The sequence below is a fragment of the Ursus americanus genome, chromosome 5 (assembly GCF_024610735.1).
Source record: "Ursus americanus isolate L20-20 chromosome 5, mUrsAme1.1.p, whole genome shotgun sequence".
In the NCBI taxonomy this organism is placed as follows: Eukaryota; Metazoa; Chordata; class Mammalia; order Carnivora; family Ursidae; genus Ursus; species Ursus americanus.
In genome coordinates this window covers 27,579,073-27,604,823 of record NC_142131.1, presented here as the reverse complement: position 1 = coordinate 27,604,823, position 25,751 = coordinate 27,579,073, and the positions used below count along the sequence as shown (strand labels likewise).

The window sequence follows — 25,751 nt, the reverse complement described above, 5'->3', positions numbered from 1 at the left end:
CCAGTGAGGCTCTATGCTTGGCAGGGAGTCTGCTTGAGATTTTCTCCCTCTTCCCCTTCTCTCTCTCTCAAATAAATAAATCTTGGGGAAAAAAAAGAAAAATGTACTTTAATCACAAATTCCCCAAGGTGGTTTGGTAAGCAAGTTGAAAGTTCAGATGTTAGTATTTTACCAGTGTTCAGAAATCATGCTAAAATTTTGCTTAGATTTTGTTAAATGTATTTTATTTTTGACAAAGAAGTCCCATTTACTGAGATGGTTTGTAATTAATGGCACTCTCATCAACTGCTTCTGGGTCTTTGTTAAAGGACCTTTACCTATGCAGAGCTGAAGTATAACTGTATTATACTTTATATATTAATATATTAATTTATATTATAAATTTAAGCTGCCCTTCACTAGAAGAAATTAGATTGAAATAAGTAGCTGCATTTTTTTTTTTTTAAATCATACAGGAGTTCTGAAAGCAGTTCCAGTCATGCCATAGTGAAGTAGTGTTTGTGATTTTGGCCAAATTATTCTACCTTTCTGGTCTTAATATTCTTATCTGTAACAGGAATAGTTGGATTGGATGGACTTTTAAGTTTCATTTAACTTCTTCAATGCTTTTAATATCTTTTTTTGCCATGAATAGAGAAAGGGAACAGTCTTCTTTATGTAGAAAGGTTGAAAAAGATTAAAGCATTTTCTAGGATAAATTTCAACAGTCAGTAATAGACTATGTATGCTTGAAAGGTGACTGATGAAAGTATAAGGGGTAAAAAACCCAATGAGAAGAGTTTTTAATGGCACTCTAAGATGAATAATAAAAAGGCAAAAGTATCAATTGGTTAGAAATAATAATATGAACGAATATTCATAGAATATTTTCTATGTTACCAGGTCCAGAATTATCTCAGGCATTTTAAAATGGTTTTTGATTTCAGAATTGTTGCTTAGTGTTGTTGAAGATTTGCCTTTCTTTTTGGTTGAATTTTTGATGAATCAGAATGGAATATTTTTATGTATAAATTTGTGGGGGCTTGACCAGAAAGCCCTCATCTGAAATGTAAGCAAAATAAAATCTTAACAGGGTAGTTATCAGTTGATCTGAAAGCATTATCAGTTGATCAGATACTGCAGTACTAAGTTTTGTTTTATTTTGCTTTTGAGAGAGAAGTTTAAAAGATTGAAGTCCAGAATTTTGAAGTAAAAATAGATGTTACAGCCAGATTCTTCCTGAATGTGTTTCGCTTTGAGTAAAACAAACATTTGCAAAACTGCTGAAGGCTTTGAGGTTACTATGAGGATAGTGTTAATAAATAACTGCCACAGTATACCAGTTGCTCTTAATGTGTTGGCTTTGAAAAACAAAAGAGCCAGTTTTTTTTTTTTTTCTTTTACTGGCACAATGAGTTTATTCAAGAATAGCAGAGGAATTTCAGTTCAGTACAAGCAAACTGGTGACCCAACCATTGGCAGGTCCAGAGAATGGAGGCCAGGGACTTGCCTTTAGAGAAAAGGGAGGAAGCTGGAAGAGGTTGTTTTCTCTGGATTCTCATTGGTTGGGCTGTTGCTGGGCAAGGAAAAAGTCTTTCTTCATCCTGCTGGGGTGTGTGAAGTAAGCTGCTTCCTATTAGGGAATGCAAGGTATACTGTATTCCCTTTCAGGGCTTCCTCACTCTACTATAAATTTTCTTTTATTTCTTTTCACAGGTGACTAGTGTTTTTAAATCTGTAATTACGGTTGTCAGACAAGGGATTTACTGAATGATATCCCTGCCTCCCCCAAAATTTCCAAATTGCTTAGTTCTGTTTACCTATTTTTTATTATTATTTATTTTGATGTAGAGAGAGAAGGCGCATCCGAGAGTGAGCGTGAGTGGGGGAGAGGCAGCAGGATGGGGAGAGAGAATCTTAAGCTCTCTGTGGAGCCCCATGGGGTGCTTGATCCCATGACCTTGAGATCATGACGTGAGCCGAAATCAAGAGTAGGTGCTTAACTGACTGAGCCATCTGGATGCCCCTCAAATTGCTTAGAAAGGCTCTTTGTCTTTTGAAAGACCCTAATCCAGTGGTTAGTATTTATTTTTTCTCTTCTAGCATTCTAGTTATGGTTCTAGAATGAGATAAAATATTTTTTCTAATTCTCTTTAACCTTTTCTTTATCATTTTTTAAATTATAATTGTACTTTACCAGGAGTATTCAGTGAGAAAGGAATTCAGGTTTTTAATTAAGTAAACTAATTTCTAGTAATATTTTCTAGTTTGACTTCTGTATTATAGCAAAAATTCTTATTAGAAAGTCAGTAAAAATATTATATGAATGTAAAGACTTTTAGAATTAAAGTAACTGGGGCTTGAGTTTATTTGTAGGATCTTCTAGAATTTTGAGCATTTGAATGCCTCTGGGAAAAAATATTTTTACTTCCTAAGAGTGGTTCTGGTAAGTAATAAGTTTTCCCCCTCAATCACAGTGAACATTCCAGCGTTTCATGAAATTTTATTTTATTCTAATTTCAACTTGGGAATGAAGCATGATATAGAAGAGAAATTTAAATACTATGCAATAGGAATTTATACATTTATAATCATAGTTGGAGATTATGTAAGTTGGTAATAATGGTTGATTATATGTATATTAATGTATTCCAGAAGTCATTTAAAAAGGTTTTTGGTAAATTTCAAATTAAAGGTAACGATGGTTACTGAATTTACCTAATTATATACAATGTATTTCTAATTCTTAAATACATAGCTTATCATTTAGTGTTATATTTGGTGTTTAATCTTAAAGAAATCGTGAAAATACATTACCTGTATCTTACCATACTCAAGACATTGTGTTTTACAGTTTTTTAAATTGTGACTATTAAGCACTTTTCATGTTATTCCATTTCTACTATAATGATGTGAAATTACTGTTAATGCATTTAATGAGGTTGGATTTCGGTGACTATTAGAGAATGAAGAATGACAATTAAAAAGAAAGTAACATAGAAGATAATGATTCCCTTATATGAAATTTTTAAATTTATTTTTATTTTTGTTTTTTCAAAGATTTTATTTATTTATTCGACAGAGATAGAGACAACCAGCGAGAGAGGGAACACAAGCAGGGGGAGTGGGAGAGGAAGAAGCAGGCTCATAGCGGAGGAGCCTGATGTGGGGCTCGATCCCATAACGCCGGGATCACGCCCTGAGCCGAAGGCAGACGCTTAACCGCTGTGCCACCCAGGCGCCCCGAAATTTTTATTTTTTTATAGCAAATTAGTATAAATATCCTGATTTATATTCCTAAACTTTGGTGAGGCTTCTTTTTAAAAATTTTGAAGTTGAAGTTTTTTTTCATTTTTTTTTCCCCAATAGCTCTATTTTCTGAAACTTTCTAAGTTTTGGTATTATTGTTTATTAGAAGAAATTAAAAATAAAGGGACAATTATGATACAGCTGTTATTCTTTCATGATACAGTACCATTGGACTGTATTTAAAAACTTTCTTTTTGATAGCTACATCCATCTTAACAATGTTCATTCAGTATCTGTAGAACAATCCTTGTCTTGCTTATTTCATGTGTGTGTCTGATGTTGGACCAAATGATTGTGTGTCCATTGACGGCCTATTTTTCTAAAACCATGTAAGGAACATTGGTTTACATAGAAATATACTTAGTTTATTAACAAAGCTTAAGTTATCAGCTTAGATATATATGGAATTTAAATTTTTAGGGATCAGAATTAATTCACAAAATACATGGAAACTGTTGAATTTAAGCAGAAACCCTTATACCTGGGGTGTAGCTGACAAATTATTGCTTTGTAAAATGAATTATGTGAATCACGGAAGCTTTAAACTTTTTTTTTTTATAGCCCTACCTGAACCCATCCTTCCATCCATCCAAAAAATTTACCCAGTAAGTGTTTCTTATAAATTATTATAATACATATTATGACAAGTATATGTGGAACTATATTATGCAGTATTAATGTGAATATAAAAGGTGTAATAGTTACCTTCTAAGTATATGATAACATTTTCTATATAGGCTGAGGAGTTGGCCACTAACATATTAAAAATATTTCATATACTTTTTTTTGAAGACTATGGTATTTTATTTGGTTATTGGCAGACAGTCTGGTTATTTATGTAAATGGTAGAATTTTTCACATGATGCTCATGATTATCACTAACAGCAATTACATATACTCAATTGGTCAAGGCTCAGTTAGGCTCATTCTAATTTTCTTCATGCTATTTTAAAATACAGTTTTATAGAATTTCTTTAGTTAGTAACTCAGAAGTTTTCAGTATGTATACTTTGAAAGCAGTGGAAAAAATTAAGAATTTGAACAATTTGATAATCATTTTATCTTTCATTTGATTTTACCAAGTAATACACCAAAAGAAGTAACATTAGTGTACTCTTTGTGTGTATAATATTAAGACTCCTGAAGTTAATTGGAAGCATTAATAAAGGGTGCTTACTAGGAAAAGTTTGGTATACTCAGTTTGAGTTGAGAAAAACCTAGGTAATATGCATATTCACAGTGTTTTATACTGTTGTTTCTTTTCCACCTTTTTGTGTTCTTTTTTCCAGAATTCTGTTTCCTTGTTTTATAGTCCTGCTGTTTCTGTTTTCCTTCATAGTCATTTTTATTCCTGGTTTTATTTGGGAATAATATTTAAACTATCCGTTTAGAATGTTTAACCTTCTGAAACTGTATAATTTTTAGCTGTTAGTTTTATAAAGTTACAAAAAGAGCTGTTTTATAAACTTACTAAATAGTCAAATTGGAAAATGTAATATCTAGCTTGAGTGATCAGTTTTCAAAGGACACACTTATTCTGTCTGTATCATACAAAATACTAAATCTACCTGACCTGGAATCTAAATTAAATATAACTTAATCTTTGATAATTGAGAAGAACTGATGTTCTTGTTTTTGAACATGGGCTATTATTGTAATGCATACATGCAAGGTGCTGAATAATAAAAGTTTCCCTGTAATAGAGTTTTGCTGTATGGGGGCTTCCCAGTTGTGATGGGTGATCAGGTAAAGACACCATCTATAGGAATCTTTTGGAGTCTGGACATCTTATCTTCCTCATTTTGAAAACTAATTTCTGCTATTATGAAGAACTATTATAGTGAATTTATGCTTTCATAAACGTTATGGAAATGAAAGCATCAGAAAGTGTAGAAATAAAAGTAACTTGAACTTTTGGTCTTATCCTTGAATGATTTTCTCCCTGCAATAAAGTATTGATTCTTTAGCTTATCCTGAAAGGTTGAAGATGATGACTGGGTTTTTACTATTTCATTTTTTTGTCTCAACTTTTTTGTTAAGACCTAGGTTTCAGTATAGAAAGAACTGTATATTTTTTAGCATACAAAGCGTCTAATAGTTAAACTTATCCTTTAAAGAGTCTATTGTGTATGGAACACGCTTCTACAGAAATCTCACTTACAACCTTCGTTGCATGCACTCTTTTTACTAATATAAAATACTAATGAAATCTCAGCGTAATGCACTATGCTGGAGAACAGAACGGACGTATTGCTTTTATCATAAGATGCCCAGGTTCTTACTGGTATATTCTAGTTTGAAGAGCCTCATATTTTTCTTTTTTTACACTTCTGCTTCATGTTTCTCATTATCTAGCTTTCCCCCATGACAGAGTCCTGACTTCTCCTCCCTATACTCTCCATCCCTGTTTTGCTAATAATCTTATTTTTATACCTGTAACAGGGAAATAGATTTAATACTAGTCCAGCCCTAAGGCCTTAAAAAATACTAATAGCAAGACTTGCTAGATTTAAGAATGTCTTAATATGCTTTCAGGTGTGATTACATTATCATAAATATTTAAAGTACATTATCTTTACTATAAGGTTGATGCTTACATGGGTAAGGACTTACTATCCACTCTAACAGGATTTTAAATTTTATCTGAAACCTGTAAGCTAATTAATCAGTAGAGCACTTTTGTCAGTGGTCCATCTAATGTAACAAAGCAACTTACTTATTACTACTAACTGTCACTTACTTGGTATCTCTTTTATGTCAGCACTCTATAAATTTTTATATGTCATCTTTTTTTTTTTAAAGTAATTTTATTTTAAAGATTTTATTTATTTGTTTGACAAAGAGACAGCCAGTGAGAGGGTGAACACAAGCAGGGGGAGTGGGAGAGGAAGAAGCAGTCTCCCAGAGGATGAGCCTGACATGGGGCTCGATCCCAGAACGCTGGGATCACGCCCCGAGCCAAAGGCAGACGCTTAACGACTGAGCCACCCAGGCGCCCCTTATATATTATCTTAATCCTAAACAAGTGTAGTATCATACTTAGTATAATTACTATTATCCTTGGTTCAGAGATGAAGAAACTAAGTCTTAGGAAGGTTACATTATTAATTCAAGCTGTATAGTCACAAATTATGGATCCAGAAACTGATATTTTTTCTGTTATTCTGTGCTGCCTAAGAAAGACAAAATGAAAGTAGCATTCACTTATATATTATTTCATCTAGTTTCTGTTGCTTTTTACAGTTTATTTGTGTATATCTGATTGTTCTTATACAGATATACTTTTCTTTAAGAACAACATGTATGACAAAATTTCAGCTTGTATAAATAAGTTTGAGAATGACTTAAAACTTTATAGTAACAAAAAAAAAACCTTTGTTATTTTACAAAGGAACAAGGTTCTTTTAAATTTTGAGCTTCTCTAATATAGTTAAGTAGAATTAAAAAATAGGATAAAAACTTTGGAATAGAATAACATTTGTTCAGTGTATTATGCTTTTTAAAGTTATTTTCATATTTTCTCAAATTATGGTAATATATTTATTTTAAAAGTGGGTATGGTATTTCATTTCTGTTAGGATACAAAATTAGGAAAGAAAGGGATGAAAGACTATAACCATATCTTTATCTTCAAAAGCTATATCATAATACAGCATTATTATTACTACTTAATTCTTATTGACTTAAAAAAGCTACATGAGTGATAGAGAGCAAATATTTACTATTGAGTTAAAGCAATGAAGTTGAGAGAGTTTAAATATATAAACTTAGGTTAAGCTTATGAAGGGCTCTTTATTTTAATGTGAGCGTATTATAAGATTTACCTAGATTTATTTAGGTGGAGATTTATGAGATAACTTATATTTGTTTCTTTCCCTAATGGTATCTTCATATTCCAGAAAGCCATCTTTATAGTTATGAGATTAGGAATTCTTTTTTTTTTTTTTTAAAGATTTTATTTATTTATTTGACAGAGATAGAGACAGCCAGCGAGAGAGGGAACACAAGCAGGGGGAGTGGGAGAGGAAGAAGCAGGCTCATAGCAGAGGAGCCTGATGTGGGGCTCGATCCCATAACGCCAGGATCACACCCTGAGCCGAAGGCAGACGCTTAATGACTGAGCCACCCAGGCGCCCCAGGAATTCTGAGAATGTAGAGTTCTTCTGTGCAGTTATATATTGAAAATATATTAAATTTTACATATATAAATATGTATACACATATAGATATAGCAACTTTTTTCAGTTTTAAAATGAATATAATATGATGAAGGATTTTAGTTATGTAAAACAGGCTATAAATGAATACCTTTAAAAAGACAAATTTAAAAATTTTGGTGAAGTGTGTTTTAATGATAAAAAACATTCTTTTAAAGTTGATATTACTTACATTTTAAAAGTTATAAGGAAGTTAATTTTGAAATAATACATTTTTCAGGAGGTAACCATACTGCATTGTTGTATTATACAGTTGTATGAATTACACAGTTACAATAATGATGCCTGGCATATACTAAATAATAAATATACAGGTAATACTATTGCTGCTATGCTTTACATACATAGTATCATTTAATCCTCATTACAGTTCTATGAGTACTGTTATTTTTCTTATAGATGAAGAAGCTGAACATTTGGAAACTAACTTGATTAAGTTCATATAGCTAATAGGTTTCAAAGCTAGATCTGACTCCCAAGCTCATGTTTTTGACTACTTCATTATAGTACTTCTGCTTTTTGATACTTATGTTGACTTTAAAACTTTAAAAGCTTTCAGAAAAAGCTTTCAAAAACTTTAAAAGCAAATATAATTTAAAGAATTTAATGATCAGTCTTTAACATGTTATTACCAGATCAATGGTAATCTGCATACAATTAAGAAAGCTTAGTAGAACTTTAGTTTATCATTTAGCTCTTTCTCTTTTCAGTCAGAACTCTGCTTAAGCTCTGTTATCAGTTATCTTTTTCTTTGAGACCTTCCTCAACATTTATATCCAGGGCCTAACAATTCATATTGTTAGAATAGTATGTAACTTAAATTTGTTTGCTTGGAGGTAGAAAATAGTCATCCTTCATTTAAGGCATGTATTTTTTTAAAAAAATATTTTATTTATGTATTTATTTACAGAGATTGTGCATATGCACGCACATGGGGGCAGGGCAGACAGAGAGGGAAAGAGAGAATCTCAGGTAGACTCCGAGCTGAGTGTGGAGCCCCATGCAGGGAGTCAGCTTCCTCTCTCTCTCCCTCTGCCTCTCATCCCACTCACCCACTCCCTCTCTCTAAAGTAAAATAAAATCTTTAAAAAAATAAGAAATTTATTGAGAGAGAGAGCGTGAGTGTGTATGCAAGCAGGGGGAGGGGCAGAGGAAGAGGGAGAAAGAGAGAGAATCTTGAGTAGATTCTGTGCTGAGTGCAGAGCCTGACCTCACGACCCTGAGATCCTGACCTGAATGGAAATCAAGAGAAGGCTGCCCAACTTGAGCCACCCAGATGCCCCTAAGGCATGTATCTTTTTAAAGAACAGTTTATCAAGCGAAAGTTTAGCCAATCTAATTTATTCCAGAAAGTGGTTAATTGTCCAAATTTCAAACTTTGAAGGTTCAGAAAATAATGAAATTTGGCAAAAGATGTTTTTATCATTTTTGGTAGACAGTTGTATGAGCAAAAAAGTGAGACTTTGCAGTTGTTTTTCAAGGGGTTGCTCATTAAAATTTTTCTTAACTTGGCGTTGATTGAAGGAAGAAAAGGAAGATACCTATCTTGAAAAATGTTAGCATTTAAATATCAATTGGAAAATGTTTTCAGGATTAAGTCATTACAGATTTGGTTATTAGAGGCCCCAAATAAGATATAACCTTAAAAAGTAATAAAGATGTCTTCCCCACATTAAAAACAAAGAGCAGTAAGTGTCAGTAATCCCCACCTCAAATGCTTTAAGAAATAGATGTTACATTGTATCAGTTAAATTGGGTTTCCATGGATTTAGGTTGTAATTGCTTTGGCTTTTGAATTGGTCTTTGTGTGTTTTCTAATATGTTAGCCTAAGTTTTGCCCACCCATATCCTATCCAAAATAATGTATATTATTCTTAAGTACATATGTAATAGGGAACTTCCTTTTTTAAAAAAAAATCTTTGATGAAATTTTTCTTGAAACAGAGAATCTTTCTGTAATGTTAATGATGATCAAAAATGGGGATTTCTGATGGTTAAATGGAATTTCTGTTAACTCGTACCATCTTTTAGACCCCCCCTTTATTTTAAGTTTGGATTTCTCCTTCAGTTCTCCCCCAGTATGTAGTATGTATGACATGGCCCTTTAGTATATGACCGTGAAAAAGCATAGTGGCACTAAGAGGAGACTGATCAAATTGTTGGTTCAAAGTCATTCACCATTTTAGTAGAGTAGGTCTCACAACTCTTCAGTGTTAATCTACAATTGCCGGTCTTTTTCTTTAATTATTGAACAAAATAGAAATTTTAAAAGAGGTTTAAAATAGGTTTAGACTTAAGATAAGAAAATGACTGTTCTATTTTAGTATCAGTTAATAAATTGAATGCTTACTGTGATATGTCGTAGAAGTCAAAATTAGTAAGAAGCTTTCAGAGTGGAAGCTATTAAACAGTGACCCCCTCTTCCTTGTCATTTGAACTCAGGTTATACCTTTTTGTTAAATTAGCCAGAAAATAATACTGACATTTTACATTTTAAAATACTGTCCTAAGTCCAGTTTTACACTTAACAATTAAAAGACAAAGGGTGGTAGAGACAGTATGCCTGCTCTTCCTTCTGCTTCTACTCTTTATTATAGATTGAGACTTCTTTCCTAACTCCCCCTAGTCTTACAGACAGTTTAGATTTCTACTTGTCTCATAATATAATACTAAATCTGCTAGAAGTGTAAGGGGAAGTCCGAAGTTTAGGAGTGTCAGCTTTTTGAACTGTGGTTATGTTCTGAAAGAAAGGTAATTACTTCTTGGTAGTTAAAAATTATGGATAGAATTTTAGGTAATAGGACAGGGGAGGGAATTTTTTATTTTTTTGCTATTTTTCCTGAAGATTTTTAACTAGATGCACTATCCTATTTCTCTGTATTACAGTTTAGTTATTTGGGGAGCCTCTGTTTTTTAAAGTTGGATTACTAATTGAATTGATGTCTGTAAACCCAAGGTTGATTTGTTAGGTATTTGGGAACCTTAATAGCGGTCATCCCTTAACCAGTTGCCTTAAAAAGAAAAAAAAATCTATTATTGCTCTGATGGCAAAGGGGAATGTAGAAAACCTATCTTGGCAATTGTGCAAATTACCTTAAAAAGTGTTTTCTAACATTTGGGTATGTATTACTTGAGAATCTCTGTAGTTCATTTAGTATGTTTTAGAGCCAGAACTTGCTGCTAATAGAGGAAGGTGAAAATGAATGGCATAGTTTATGCAAGAAAGAATAAGTACCCATTAGTATTCTTTCTGATAAGTGTGTTGTTTGTGTGTGGATTACAAGCAAATAATACCTTCCTTTATGAATACTGTGGTAAAAGTTTGCTGAATATTGCTTGTTGCTTAGTTTCTTGTCTTTTCCCTGCCCTCTCTGTCTTTTCAAGTTCAATTCATGTTGAGTGTCTGTCTTCTCTTCCCATTAAGATATAAAATACAAAAATAAAATAAAACAAAATTTAAAAAATCTTAAAATTGGTGTAACTACTATTCATATATGAGTTACTTTTATGGCCTCTAAGAGAAGTTTTACGTGGCAGTTAGAAAATGCTCTTACCTTGTGCTTGATAATAACCTTTATAAAGTACACCTGCTCCTTGTAGAGGCACTTAAGAAGGAGGAACATTTATAAAGAAATCTATATGTTATTTGATGAAATCTTGGTATGTACAGTGAGGATTTATTTATGAGTTAAAAAATCTCTTACTACTGTAGGGATCCACTTGGTTAAATGAGTGATATATCTCAGCCAGGGTTTAGAATGTCTTAGTTTTTTAGGTACTTTCTGGCATACTGCAAACACCGGTGAAATCTTTAGTGGAAGAAAATCTTCGAATTTCCAAACTGCCAACATAAAGAAGAGTTCTTCTCTCTTCTTCAGAGAGCATTAGATCAGGATTTGTGAAGTTTTTAGTTTCTGTTTTAAATGGCTTTATATTTCCCCATTTTTCTTTCTGACAGGAATCTTTTAGTCCTGCTATACAGCTGCACCTTGTACATCAAGCTCCATGTAATGTTCCTCCTTACCTCTCGAAGAATGAATCAAACCTTGGGGACCTCTTACTGGGCTTTCTTAAATATTATGCTACAGAATTTGAGTAAGTGAAACATTAGATTATGTTTTACTCATTTACATATGTGAATGTTACACTTTTGGTCAGAAGCTGTGTTTGTTCATTTCAGTGCTCCAAACTTGTCCAGAAATGTGTAATTTATAAAATTTATATCTAATGATTAATTATTAGAAACTAAATTGATTTTATATTCCTATCTAGTGAAAAATGATAGTTCAGTAAGCCCAGTTTTAGTTGATTTGAGTAGTGATCCTGCCTTATGTTTAGCTCCCTCTTTTCATAGCAGGGCCTGGATAAATGTTTATGTTGGCCCTGTAGAGGTGCTGTATAGTTTGAAACATCTGTTTTTGGGAAGTTAAGATTTATAGTAAAAAACACAGCTAAGACAAACTTGGGAAAAGATCTGCTTGATATCTGAATAGTTGTGTTAGTATATAAAAATCAAGGAATACTCTTTCCTTTTTTTGCCCTTTCTTCTGAGGGTAACATGTAAACATGGAACACTATACAGTGTATATAATTAGACTGGACTTAATTGAACGTTCCTAAGGGAGTCCTAGAAGTCCAGATAGAGTGGGGTTAGGAATTGCAGCTCAAAAAAGCTTGAAATGTGGGGAAGAGAAAGGACTTAGCAGTTTTATGAAGTTAAAGGAGGGGGATACATTAACCACAGGGTACCATTTTGAAAAGATTTGGAGAGGGGAGTAATAATAGCATTTGTTATAAATTGTTATTACGAGCTGGGAAAAACTGTTCCCAACAGATTATGTATATCTTCTTATTTACATAGGAGCCATATGATGCGATATTATATCATGCCCATTTTACCAGTGAAGCACATATACAGAGAGGTGAAGAAACTTGCCCCAAATCACACAGCTAGTCAGGGGGAGTATTTCTGATAGTTTTGACTGCAAAATTCATACTCTTAACTATGGTACTTTACTGCAGTGTTGGTATTGCCTTATTTGCTATGGTGTAGTAGCTCTAAAGAATTTTGACTCATAGATGATTTGAAACATAGGGCATGAAAGAAGTACTGTTACTTAAATTCCTCAAAGCAAAGCTTTCACCAGACTGTGTCTGTTTTGTTTACAGTTGTATCTCCATTACCTAGCCCAGTGCTAGAGAGTGGGTACTTGAAAAATTCTTGCTATAAATAAATAATTTTGAAGCAGAGGGTAAGGTTATAGACATGTTGCAAAGATCCTTAAGATGGCTTAAAAGTTACTGAATCAGGTTAAGAAAAAAAGCAGGAAAAGGGCTGGTGGAAAGTAGTTCAATAAGAATGAAGTTATAATAATCATCGTTAAAGATGACTAGGACCAGAGTGTAAGTCCAGACAACAAGGATAGAAAGGAAGGAGCCTTCATTTATAAGATGAGAAAAGATTTAAGATTATAAGACACTGTAAAAGTTATTCTAGAGTCAGGATTTGTAAGATGCTGCAGTAACAATAGCTGATGTTTCGTGAGTATTTACTTAGTGTCCTATAGTACGCTGAGTGATTCTTGTGTATTATCTCATTTAAGCCTCATAGTAACTGCTTGTGAGGCCTAGGGAATTTGTGTACTTGAAACTTGCCCATGGCAGTACAGCTAGATAATGAGAGAATTGGGATTCAGTCTCAGGTCTGACTCCAAAACCACATTCTCAATTGTTAGAATATATTGACATTGTCTTTTCTATCGTAAATTAGGGAAGTTTGCAGAGAGGGAAAAGGATTCATAGAAAAAAGGTATATTTCTACCATGTATAGTTTAGGATTAGAGCATCTAGATACCAGTGCCTTGAAAGTCAGCTGCTTTGTTGGACTGAAACAAAATGGTAGATGAACAGGTTTGTTTATTAGTTTAGTATTAACAGCAACTAGCTGGTTGTGCCAGTTGATACTGGCTAGGATGCTGAGACTTCAAAAGAGGTTTTGAGCTTTTGGATGTATTTGTTTTCACTATGATACACGATCTAGGAGACATCTTCACCTTTTCTTTCATCATACAGTGCATTTGTCAAGTGTATTGTTTCATTCCAGTTATTTTCAGAAATTCGACTGTAGGGAGCACTGCCAAGAAAGTAGTCATGGGGGGCGCCTCGGTAGCGCAGTCGTTAAGCGTCTGCCTTCGGCTCAGGGCTTGATCCCGGCATTCCGGGATCGAGTCCCACATCGGGCTCCTCCGCTGGGAAACTGCTTCTTCCTCTCCAACTCCCCTGCTGTGTTCCCTCTCTCGCTGGCTGTCTCTCTGTCAAATAAATAAATAAAATCTTTAAAAAAAAAAAAAAAAAAGAATGTAGTCATGGCAGTGAACTAGGTGCTGTGCAAAGGAATTCTAGCAGCTGTTAGAATTTTTTTTTTTCTTTAAAGATTTTATTTATTTATTCGACAGAGATAGAGACAGCCAGCGAGAGAGGGAACACAAGCGGGGGGAGTGGGAGAGGAAGAAGCAGGCTCATAGCAGAAGAGCCCGATGCGGGGCTCGATCCCATAATGCCGGGATCACGCCCTGAGCCGAAGGCAGATGCCCAACTGCTGTGCCACCCAGGCGCCCCCTGTTAGAAATGTTTTTAAGGATTTTTCTTCTGAACTTTGAGACATTCAATTAGAAAATTCTCTTTACTCGAAGACAGAATTAAGTGCCTGTTAAGGGATGCTTGAGTATGTGGTATAAATGTTGCAGGAATTTTGTATGGCCATTTAAAAATTACTAAGATTTTCTTATCTACTTCACTCACATGAGGCTTTCTCCTAAACCTTGCTGCTGAAATTTCTCAAATGAAGCCAGGCTTCTAGAACTGTACTTGGGAGCAGGGAACTGATAAACAAAAAAAAAAGCATCAGGTTGCTCAGAGAAACTAGGAAAAAATAAAGTCAGAATGTAATCATTTTGTATTTTAACAAAACACAATTAAATTTTAAATAATCTTACACTAGGTACTAGAGATTCTAGGAAACTTAAAAGGTTACCTATTTTGTAATCCTGTATATTCTGTGGATGCCTAATCACATGCCATTACTGCTAGTCATATCCCTTGTGTTAAAAATGCATGCCTGCATACTTAAATACATTTTTTAAAGAAAGAAATTACAAAGGCCCAATTTTTCTGACTGTCTCCTTTCTTACTCTGATTTTTTTCCCTCTCATTTAATCAATAGATCATTGAGTGCCTACTATATATCAAGCTATTTTTGTGTGCACTGGGGATATGGCAATTAACAAAACAGGCAGAAGTGTTTGTCTTCATGGAGCTTACATTGTAGTATGTAGTATGGAGAGATAGGCATTAAACAAACAAATTGTATATACATGAGGTTAGGGATAAGAAGGAACTAATTTATAGTCTGTAAAAGAAGGATCATTGAGATAGGAGGAAAACCAATAGAATGTGCTGTCTTGGAATCCAAAGGGGGAAAAATGTTTCAAGGGGGAAGGAGTGATTATCTGTGTCACATTTTTTGATGGATCAAGTATAAGATAAGAACTAAAAGCTGACCATTGCAACATTGGTCCTATGTGGAGGCCACTGGACCTTTGTCAGGAACAGTTTCTGTGGAAAAATAGGGATAAAAAGCTTCATTGGTATGGGCTCAAGAGCTAATAGGGACGAGTTAAATACAGATAGGAAAGTGTATAGACAGATACTAGTAATATGTAGACTTTATATACTTGTAAAGGGGAGCAGAAAAAATGGAGTAGAAATTGGAGAGTTAAGTGGGGTTGAGTCTTTGTTTTTAGAAAGGAGAAATAACCTATCTTGATGGCAAAATTGATGATACCAGAAAAAGATAGTAAATTGTTGAATAGTACGCTTCTCTGAATCACGAAAGGTTGGAATCTAGAGCACAAATGGGATAGGAGCACATATGATGCATTAATAATAATAAGAAAAAGTGGAGTATATGGATTCAAAGGAATGCCAGTGAGTTCATGTGGTGAGAGGTGATGGAAATTATCTTTTGGTTGCTTTAGTTTTTTTAGTGAAATGAAGCATGGCCATCACCTGGCAATCATTGTGAGGGAGGAAATTTGAAAAATGAGGGAAAGTATGAATTGTCCTGTAGGAGAGTAAAGGAGTGAATTAACTGTGGAAATACAGTATGTTTGGTGGGTAGTAGCATTTAGGATCCTTTTAAGCTGAGTCATCATGAATTTAAAGTGAATTTAAAGTTATGAATTTAAAGGTCACAATGGTTGCATATTTTTCTCCAGCCACATTGAGCTGCAGGGGAAAGGATTGATGTAGACAAAGATTTAATTATGGTTGTATATCAACCAAGTTGAGTGCAGCAAGAAGGGTAAGAGAGTTGGGGGAGGGGAATGCAAGCGTGAAAGAGCATCTACTGACCGAATGTATTAAATTCAGTCCTGAAAACGTGGGCGCAGGGATGCATGTAGGACATCCAGGTCGCAGTTTCCAATTGTTAGTTGCAACAATTGTCTTAGAGCTTAGTGGCAACGTAGAGCTGGAGAAAAGGATTTGGGAAAGAAACATCAAACTGTTAAAGCTTGGAAGGGGTACTGTTGCATTAGGAGAGGATTGAAAGAGGCAAAGCCCTGATGGACACCAGCATGTAAGGGGTCAGGTAGAAAAAAGGGTCAGGCAGAAGAACAAAACAAAAAACTCTGGGATTAGAGCAGAATTTTCTGTTTGCTTATGAGGTTTGAAATCCCTGACATTTTCTGTTTGCTTCCTAGCCCTTAATAATAAAACGAAACTGTATATATTTGTTCACTTAATTTGACTAGTCTTGTATAATATATAGCCACATAGTTCAGACCCATAATTTTGACTTTTTTTGTTGGACTTAAATTTTTGTTTGTAACGTTCCAATGTAAGCATAGTATTTATTTCAAAATAATCACAAAATACTTAGTCACAAGAAGAATGGCTAGAAGACAGTTAATAGATCAGTAGCAGGGCATTATCATTACTGAAGAAAAGAAGCAAACATCTTACCAATGTAGAGTTGGTAAGCCCAGTTTTACATTCAAAAGGTTATCATATATTATCAAATCTATTTTAGATTAAATTAAGCTCAGTATTAGCTCTTTGTTTTTTTCTGATACATTCCTCTTCTATAGACTGTATCTTATTTTAATTATTTTAATTATTGAGTGACAATAACAGATTTTTACATGGCAAACAAATTATGGTAGAAAAATATGGTATAAGTCCCCTTAATTTGGGGCCTATCTGTTTTAAAGAAATATTTAGGGAAAATGTTTCTAAATTGTCATTGGAATTTTACATTTAAATTCAACTCTAAGAGGAAAAATAGTATATAAATTATATATATCAGGTTTTATGATTTCAAATATTTAGTAATTTAGGAATATTTAAAAGTACTTTGAAAATGCAATAGATTGAGTCAGTCCTGAAGAAGAGTGATTTAAATTTTTTTTTTTTTCTCTGTGAAGTACTTCAGGTGAAACAGTCACTTAAATAACTGCATTATTTGGGTTGATTATAGGTTGAAGCTTAAATGATACCTGGTTAGGGATGATAAAGTGAATATTGGTATGTCACATATATTTCTGTGACCCAATTTAGAACCAGGTATTGGCATGTAATGTAAATTCAGGATTGGATTTCATACAGGTATGGTGGTGAGGAGGAAATCCTGTGATTTAAGAAAGTAAAAATTGTAATTTAATAGCAGGGTACAGTATTTCAAGATTTTAAACTTGTCTGAAAGAAAAAAAGTCTATCCTTTTTTAACATAATGTTTCCAATTTTAATTTTATTTTTATTGCAGATTCAACTGTGAGAACAAGTAGTCTCAGGAGAAAAGTTCATTTCCTTAGTGAAATATATCTTAAGTGGTATAAAGTAAAGTAGCACAAAGTATAATTCTACTGTGATCATGTTTGGGTTCAGGCATGTGGTTATATAACTCTCCCCTTAACATTGTTATTTTATTGTTATTAGTTACTTATTAATTTATTTAAGTAATCTCTACACCCAGTGTGGGGCCTGAACTCACAACCCCAGCGTCAAGAGTTGCATGTTCTACCTATTGACTGAGCCGGCCAGGCACCCCTAGGTTGTTATTTTAAAAAAAGTTTGGAAACACATTTGGACCAACAGAGCAGCGTACTTCTTTTCTCTTTGGAGTTCATACTAAGGGAGCTGCTGTACGTGAAATATCTAAAACATGTTACTGTAATTAATACTGTTTCTCATTGATAACCCACTTAGTTTTTAAAAAGCATAAATTCTGATATGTATTCTTAAAGAACTTAAAGTTGTCTTTGTAAAGTATTTCTATATTGTATTCCCCATAAGAAAAAATAGAAAATCATACTTTGAGGGGATCCTTTTTAATTATCAAGCTTCACAAGATGCGATTTTTTTTGCATATTTAACATAGATTAATCCATTTTCCAGAAACAAATGCCATATTGGACCCTCAATTATATTCTTAGGGATTCTTTTATCTGATAAATAAGGGAAGGGTAGGATAAGTGTTGGAGTTGGAAGGTCCCAAACCTTGGTCTTTCTATTCTTAATGAAATGGTGGGCAAAGCTAAATATGGCTGAAAAAAGATATATCAACTATTTCCCAGACGCATTTGTCTCTTTCATAAAAGCTGAATGGTCATACATTTTAGTGTTCCTTGAGAAAAAGAAAACTACCTGTGCAGACCTACTATAATTGTAAAGAAATTTTTAAAAAACAGAGTGTAAAGTTAGTACATACTAAAGACTGAACAATTTACCTTCAGACATGCTGATAAAAAATTGTCTTACTTGAATATAACTTTACTGTTAATAGCTACATCTCCTATATAGCAATAGCAGTATGTTTTCATAGAGTATTAGTTTTTCATGAAAGAGCATCTACTGGCTTCTCTTGGATAATTGTAAAATTTTCTCCCAAATCATACAAGTGAACATGCAGTAAACAAAAATTATTTAATGATAGCAGAAAACAACACAAGATTGCATCTCAAGAAATAAAAAATCCTTACTGAGGTGCTAACAGTGAACATAATTTTGATGTTTTTTGCTTGCTTACACTTTCTTATTTTTCATATTACTTCATTTATTCAATAAGTATGTATTGAACGCCTACTTTATACTAAGAAACTATTTGAACAGTGAAAAAAATACATAAATCCGTATCTTGGAGTTTTCATTCTGCTTGGGCGAGACATAGAATAAACAACATACAAAATAAGCAAATTGTTAGAATATAAGTGCTGTGGAGAAAAAAGGAGAAGGGGAAATAGGGATTGTGGTGCTGAGGGTCAAGGCAAGTTTCAGTATTCTGTGAGAAAATTAGAATGGGACTTAGCATTATATAACAAATACAATAAAAAGGAAAATTAAAAAAATAGTTAACACAATTATGTTTTTCTTCTTGTAGCTGGAACAGTCAAATGATTTCAGTTCGTGAAGCCAAAGCCATTCCCAGGCCTGATGGTATTGAATGGAGAAATAAATACATCTGTGTAGAAGGTAGATTTTCCCATAACTACTTATTTACCACCCGGTTATCACCATGGTACTAAGAGAATTACTTGAATAATTCCAGTTTGTATTTCAGTTAAAAGTAATACATTTATGTTCTGGCTTACAAGTCTTTAGTTGTAAAATTTTCTTCTTTTTTTCTTCCATTTTTTTATTTAAATTCCAGTTAAAATACAGTGTAATATTAGTTTCATGTGTGTAGAAGTCAGTGATTCAGCACTTCCATACAACACCTGGTGCTCATCAGAAGTGCCCTCCTTAATCCCCATCACCTATTTCACCCATCCTTCCACCCACCTCCCCTCTGGTGACCATCAGTTTGTTCTCTGTAGTTAGCAGTCTGTTTCTTGGTTGGCCTCTCTGTTTTTTTCCTCTCTGTGTTCGTTTATTTTGTTTCTTAATTTCCACATAGGAGTAAAATCATACGGTATTTGTGTCTCTCTGACTAACTCCACTTAGCATAATACTCTCTAGCTCCATCCACATTGTTGCAAATAGCAAGATTTCATTTTTTTTATGGCTGAGTATTTTCATTAAATTTTTAAAAATAATTTAATTCTTTAGCTGTAAAAAAATAATAAATATGAATTTAGGCATTTAATCTTCTTGTTCATAATATTTGAGCAGTCTTTACATATCCCTCCTTGTAGTTGATTGAACCTCAATTTCATGACTTAAGGTTGAAGAAAATACTATCTTTATGTGATGATTCTTACATTGAGATAAAATGATTTCTTTTAAAATTAAAATATTGATACTTAATGCACAAGCTAGATTTTTATGAATAGAAATTTATTTTACTTTAAAAATTAAATGCCCTGAAGATAATCTGTTCTCTAAAATTAATGTACGTGTAGTTGATTATTTCTTTGAGTTGGAGGGAGATTGACTTCAAGAAGCAAAACTTTTCACAAGTTGGTACAACCACTCTGGAAAACAGTGTGGAGGTCCCTTAAAAAGTTAAAAATTGAGCTACCCTATGATCCAGCCATTGCACTACTGGGTGTTTACCCCAAAGATACAGACATAGTAAAGAGAAGGGCCATATGCACCCCAATGTTCATAGCAGCAATGTCCACAATAGCTAAATCGTGGAAGGAGCCGAGATGCCCTTCAACAGATGACTGGATTAAGAAGTTGTGGTCCATATATACGATGGAATATTACTCAGCTATCAGAAAGAACGAGTTCTCAACATTTGCTGCCACATGGATGGCACTGGAGGAGATAATGCTAAGTGAAATAAGTCAAGCAGAGAAAGACAACTATCATATGATTTCTCTCATCTATGGAACATAAGAACTAGGATGATCGGTAGGGGAAGAAAGGGATAAAGAAAGGGGGGGTAATCAGAAGGGGGAATGAAACATGAGAGACTATGGACTATGAGAAACAAACTGAGGGCCTCAGAGGGGAGGGAGGTGGGGGAATGGGATAGACGGGTGATGGGTAGTAAGGAGGGCACGTATTGCATGGTGCACTGGGTGTTATACACAACTAATGAATCATCGAGCCTTACATCGGAAACCGGGGATGTACTGTATGGTGACTAACATAATATAATAAAAAATCATTAAAAAAAAAAAAGAAGCAAAACTTTTCTCAAAGATGCTAAATTGAAGACTTTTGTAAACTTTGAGGTTAAAAAAGAATAAAGTGTAAAGTTCAGTGTTTGTAGGAAAACATCAAATTTAGAATATTTTAATCTTGGATTATATGCAACATTTTAAGAGCTTGTGAATATGAAATTAAATTTCCTGCTTTGGTGGTTGGTTAAATTGCACAGTGGGTGTATATTATTTATTTACTTGTGTTCTTTTGAATATTAAATACTTGTGCTGTGTGTGATGTGATCCAATAGCTTGGCATATGGCATTATGCTATTAAAAAACACAGGCATATCTTAGTTTATTGTGGGTTCAGTTCCAGACCACTGTAATAAAGCAAATAATGCAATAAAGCGAGTCAAATGAATTTTTTTGGTTTCCCAGTGCATGTGAAAGTTATGTTTACCCTATGTTGTAGTCTGTTAAATACACAATAGCATTATATCTAAAAGAATAAAGTATTTATCTTAATTTAAGAAGACTGTTGCTAAAAAATGCTACCCATCATCTACGCTACCCATCATCTGTGTTTTCAACAAGTTGTAATCTTTTGGCTGATGGAGGGTCTTGCCTTGATGTTGATGGCTGCTGACTGATCAGGGTGATGGTGCTGAAGGTTGAGGTGGCTCTGGCAATTTCTTGAAATGAGACAGCAGTGAAGTCTGCTGCATCGATTCTTCCTTTCACAAATGATTTCTCTGTAGCATGTGAGAGCATTTTACCCATAGAACATCTTTCAAAATTGGAGTCAATTCTCTCAAACCCTGCCCCTCCTTTATCAGCTAAGTTTATGTAATATTTTTAGTCCTTTGAATCCTTTGTTGTCTTTTCAGTATTGTCACCAGGAGTAGATTCTGTCTCAGGAAACCACTTTTTTTGCTCATCTACAAGAAGCAGGTCCTATCCACTCAAGTTTTATCATGAGATGGTAGCAATTCAGCCACATCTTCAAGTTTCACTTCTAATTCTAGTTCTCTTGCTGTTTCCACCACCTCTGCAGTTACTTCTCCACTGATGTCTTGAACCCCTCAAAGTCATCCATTAGGGTTGGAATCAGCTTCTTCCAAAGTCCTGTTAATGCTGATGTTTTGACCTCTTCCAGTGAATCACAAATGTCCTTAATGGCAGCTAGAATGGTGAATCCTTTCTAGAAGGTTTTCAGTGGCCTTTGCCCAGATCCATAGAGAAATCACTACCTATGGCAGTTATAGCCTTACAAAATATATTTCTTAAGTAATGAGACTTGAAAGTTGCTCCTTGATCCTTGGGCTGCAGAATGGATATTGTGTTAGCAGGCATGAAAACAACAATCTCATTGTATATCTCCATCAGGGCTCTTGGATGACCAAGTATATTGTCAAGGAGCAGTCATATTTTGAAAGGAATTTTTTTTTCTGAATAGTAGGTCTTAAAAGTGGGCTTAAAATAATATATTGTAAACAGATGTGCTCTGTCATCCAGGCTTTGTTGTTCCATTTATGGAGCACAGGCATAGTAGATACAGCATAATTCTTAAGGGCCCTAGGATTTTCAGAATGGTAAATGAATTTGACTTCAACTTAAAGTCATCAGCTGCATTAGCCCCTAATAAGAGAGTGATCTTGTCCTTTGAAACTTTGAAGCCAGGCCTTGACTTCTCTCTAGTTATGAAAATCCTGGATGGCATCTTTTTCTAATATAAGACTGTTTCATTTACATGGAAAATCTGTTGGCTAATGTAGCCACCTTCGGGAATTATCTTAGCTAGATCTTCTGAGTAAATTTCTACAGCTTCTACATCAGCACTTGCTGCTTCACCTTGTACTTTCATGTTATGGAGATGACTTCTCTCCTTAAGCCTCATAAACCAACCTCTGCTAGCTTCAGACTTCTCTTCTGCAGCTTCCTCACCTCTCTCAGCCTTCATAGAATTGAAGAGAGTTAGGGCCTTACTCTAAATAGGTTTTGGCTTAAGGGAGTGTTGTGTCCACTTGGTCTTCTGTCCAGACCACTGAAACTTTTCCTTTGCATGTACAACTTGGCTAACTTGTCCAAGAGGCCTAGCTTTTGGTCTGTCTTGGTGTTCAACATGCCTTCTTCACCAAGCTTAATCATTTCTAGCTTTTGATTTAAAGTGAAAGATATGCAGCTCTTCCTTTTACTTCACTTGAATATGTCAAGGCTATTGTGGGGTTATTAATTGGCCTAATTTCAATATTGATGTGTCTCAGGGAAAATAGCGAGGCCTGAGGAGAGGGAGGTGGGGCAGTGGCCACTGGGTGGAGCAGTCAGAACACATACAGCGTTTCTCAAGTTTGCCATCCTGTGTGGGTGTGGTCCTGGTGCCCACGAACAATTACAATAATCACAGCGTCAAAGCCGGCTTATCACAGATCACTGTAACAGATACAGTAATGATGAAAAGTTTGAAATATTATGAGAATTACCAAAATATGATAGAGACAACAAAGTGAGCAAATGCTGTTGTAAAAATGGCACCGCTAGACTTGCTCAACACAGGGTTGCCATAGACCTTCAATTTGTAAAATGCATAGTATCTGTGAAGTTCAATAAAGTGAAGTGTAGTAAAACAGAGTGTGCCTATACTGTGACAATAAAGTCCTTTTGAAAATAGCCTTCTTAAGCAATCAAAAAATGTATATACAAAAGGAGTTTTTTAAAATTATGGGTCTGCTTAGATTATGTGATAAATCTAGAGTTAACCTCTTCATCAGATTTCCTATTCTTCCACACTTTTTCCAGGTCTTTCCCCTAAATTGCATTTCTTCCTTCTAGCAACTTCATTTTCTTTCTCTCTCGTCAAATTCTCTTTCAGCTTTAGAGCATACATAGCTCTTCTCATCCTTGAAAAATACTCTTGATTCTACTGGCTCTTGTAAGTCCTTTTTTTCCCCTCTTTCACCATGCCGAAATTCCTTTTTTTATTTTTTAAGTAGGCTCCACGCCCAACGTGGAGCCCAGTGTAGGGCTTGAACTCACGACCCGGAGATCAAGACCTGAGCTGAGATCAAGAATCAGGTGCTTAACTGACAGAGCCACCTAGGCGCCCCCAGTGCCAAGATTCTTAAACTCTAGTAATTTTTACCTACTCTTGGCATTATTTCAGCTATCTCATCTCGTTTTAATGCCTTTAGTTATCTTTCTTTTCTCACTAGCATCCTCAGTTTCTTTGTCTTCTCATACAGGTTCCTTATGTCTATATATGGACTCTTCTCTCCTACCTTGTGGGTGAAGGGTTAGTGGGGTGAGGGTGAAGACGTGGAAGGTAGTGTTGGAGACACACACATAAAAAACTTTTCCTTTGTTTTTTTCCTGTCTTCTGTACTTGCTCTCCTGTTTCTCTCTCTCCTTCACTGTCAAATTTCTCCTACAAGTTACTGTACTCATTGTATCTTTTTCTAAACCACCTACTCACACCATAACTCTGCACTGTTTTCTATCCTCATGAGTATTAAACCTCTGCTTACAAAAGTAGTGACCTTTCTCCTGCTGGACAAATCCGAGATCTTTCAAATTAAAATTAAATTTAAAATTACCTTTCTGTGGTATTTGACATTGACCACCTTTTTTGTGTATAGTGTTTTATTCTTTTTGATAATTCTTTTTTTTTTTTTTAAAGATTTTATTTATTTATTCGACAGAGATAGAGACAGCCAGCAAGAGAGGGAACACAAGCAGGGGGAGTGGGAGAGGAAGAAGCAGGCTCATAGCGGAGGAGCCTGATGTGGGGCTCCATCCCATAACGCCGGGATCACGCCCTGAGCCGAAGGCAGACACCCAACCGCTGTGCCACCCAGGCGCCCCTGATAATTCTTTTTTCTTTAACTTATTTTTGTTTCCCTTAGGGTAGGGATAGGTCCTTGACCCTCTGTGATTCTAAAGAAGTCTTACTCTTGTGATTTAGACTTGACATACCTATGCTGATGACTTTGTTTTTAGTTACCCTCTCACTCGAATTCTATCTACCTTATTAAACAGTTCATAATAAAACTATTTTTATATGCCTATATCTAATAAGAGATTAGGCTTCACAATATGCAATTGCTATTTTGGTTAAAAACTGTCATCAAATATTGGCAGTTTCATATAGTTCAATCTAATATAAAAACTTAAGTTCTAATTTTAATAATTTCTTGTTTATATGTATGTTTAATATTGCAGAACCTTTTGATGGAACAAATACAGCCAGAGCTGTGCATGAGAAGCAGAAATTTGACATGATCAAGGATCAATTTTTAAAGGTAAATAATGTATCAGATTAACTCTAGAAACGTTAGTGGAACAGTATGCGTTGAAAATGAAAAAATATATGTAATACGACAGAATAGCCCTGATTCCTGTTTTATGAAGTCATTAATGTGGCATAATAGGGAATTTATTACCTGATAGACAGACATACTTTTCTTCAGAGAAATCTGTTTTCGTTCACATGGCTTTTACTTTGATGGAAGTAAGCATTTCCTTAGTGAGCCAATTAAGCTCTCAGATTGAGTGAGTAAAACCTAACAGACTCATTTCTCCTTAAAATTTAAAGGAACTTAGTGTAGCTTTAGAAGAAAGCTGATGTTTGTTCCATGATTTTTCTTCTGCATACCCCACCGTAACAGTGAACTTGAGCACCTTTTTATCTTTGTTTATATTTTGACAAATTAAAAAAATCAGTGTGTTTGTATACACATGTATTTTGTATATATAAACTTCAGCCGCATGTGTATAAACTGTTTTTTATTATTTAGCTCTTTAGTTCACAGTATGAATTGATTCATCAGTGATTTTGTTAGGTGTGGTTTCTTTCTTCAAGGAGTTCCACAGTACAGTGTAGAAACACATTGATGGAAATATATACTATGAGACATATAGGAGAGAATGCTTCATTGAAAAAAAAGATCAGCAAACTGTGAAGGTCATTTCAGAGGAATACTTTCTCATTAGACATACAGTGGACTTTATTTTGATGATAATTAAAAATGCAAGTGTATCATATTACAAGCTGTCCTTCCACATTAGGCCCTCTCAGTTTGCCAGCCAGATTAGAAAATTTTAAATTAATGGAATTCTGCAGGGCAAAACAAATATCCAAGAGGGAATATTTTTGTCT

The 25,751-nt window shown here is 34.4% G+C and overlaps 1 protein-coding gene across 2 annotated transcripts in view; it reads left to right on the top strand.

Annotated features, from left to right (window-relative positions):
- Positions 1 to 25,751, top strand: part of TENT2 (terminal nucleotidyltransferase 2) — a 66,722-nt gene that overhangs the window by 38,813 nt on the left and 2,158 nt on the right. For both annotated transcript variants that reach the window (XM_045796401.2, XM_045796398.2), the window contains 4 exons: positions 3,850 to 3,893; positions 11,464 to 11,600; positions 18,943 to 19,034; positions 24,815 to 24,894. In XM_045796401.2, coding sequence (XP_045652357.1) covers positions 3,850 to 3,893; positions 11,464 to 11,600; positions 18,943 to 19,034; positions 24,815 to 24,894 — 353 coding nt within the window. The remainder of the gene's footprint in view (positions 1 to 3,849; positions 3,894 to 11,463; positions 11,601 to 18,942; positions 19,035 to 24,814; positions 24,895 to 25,751) is intronic.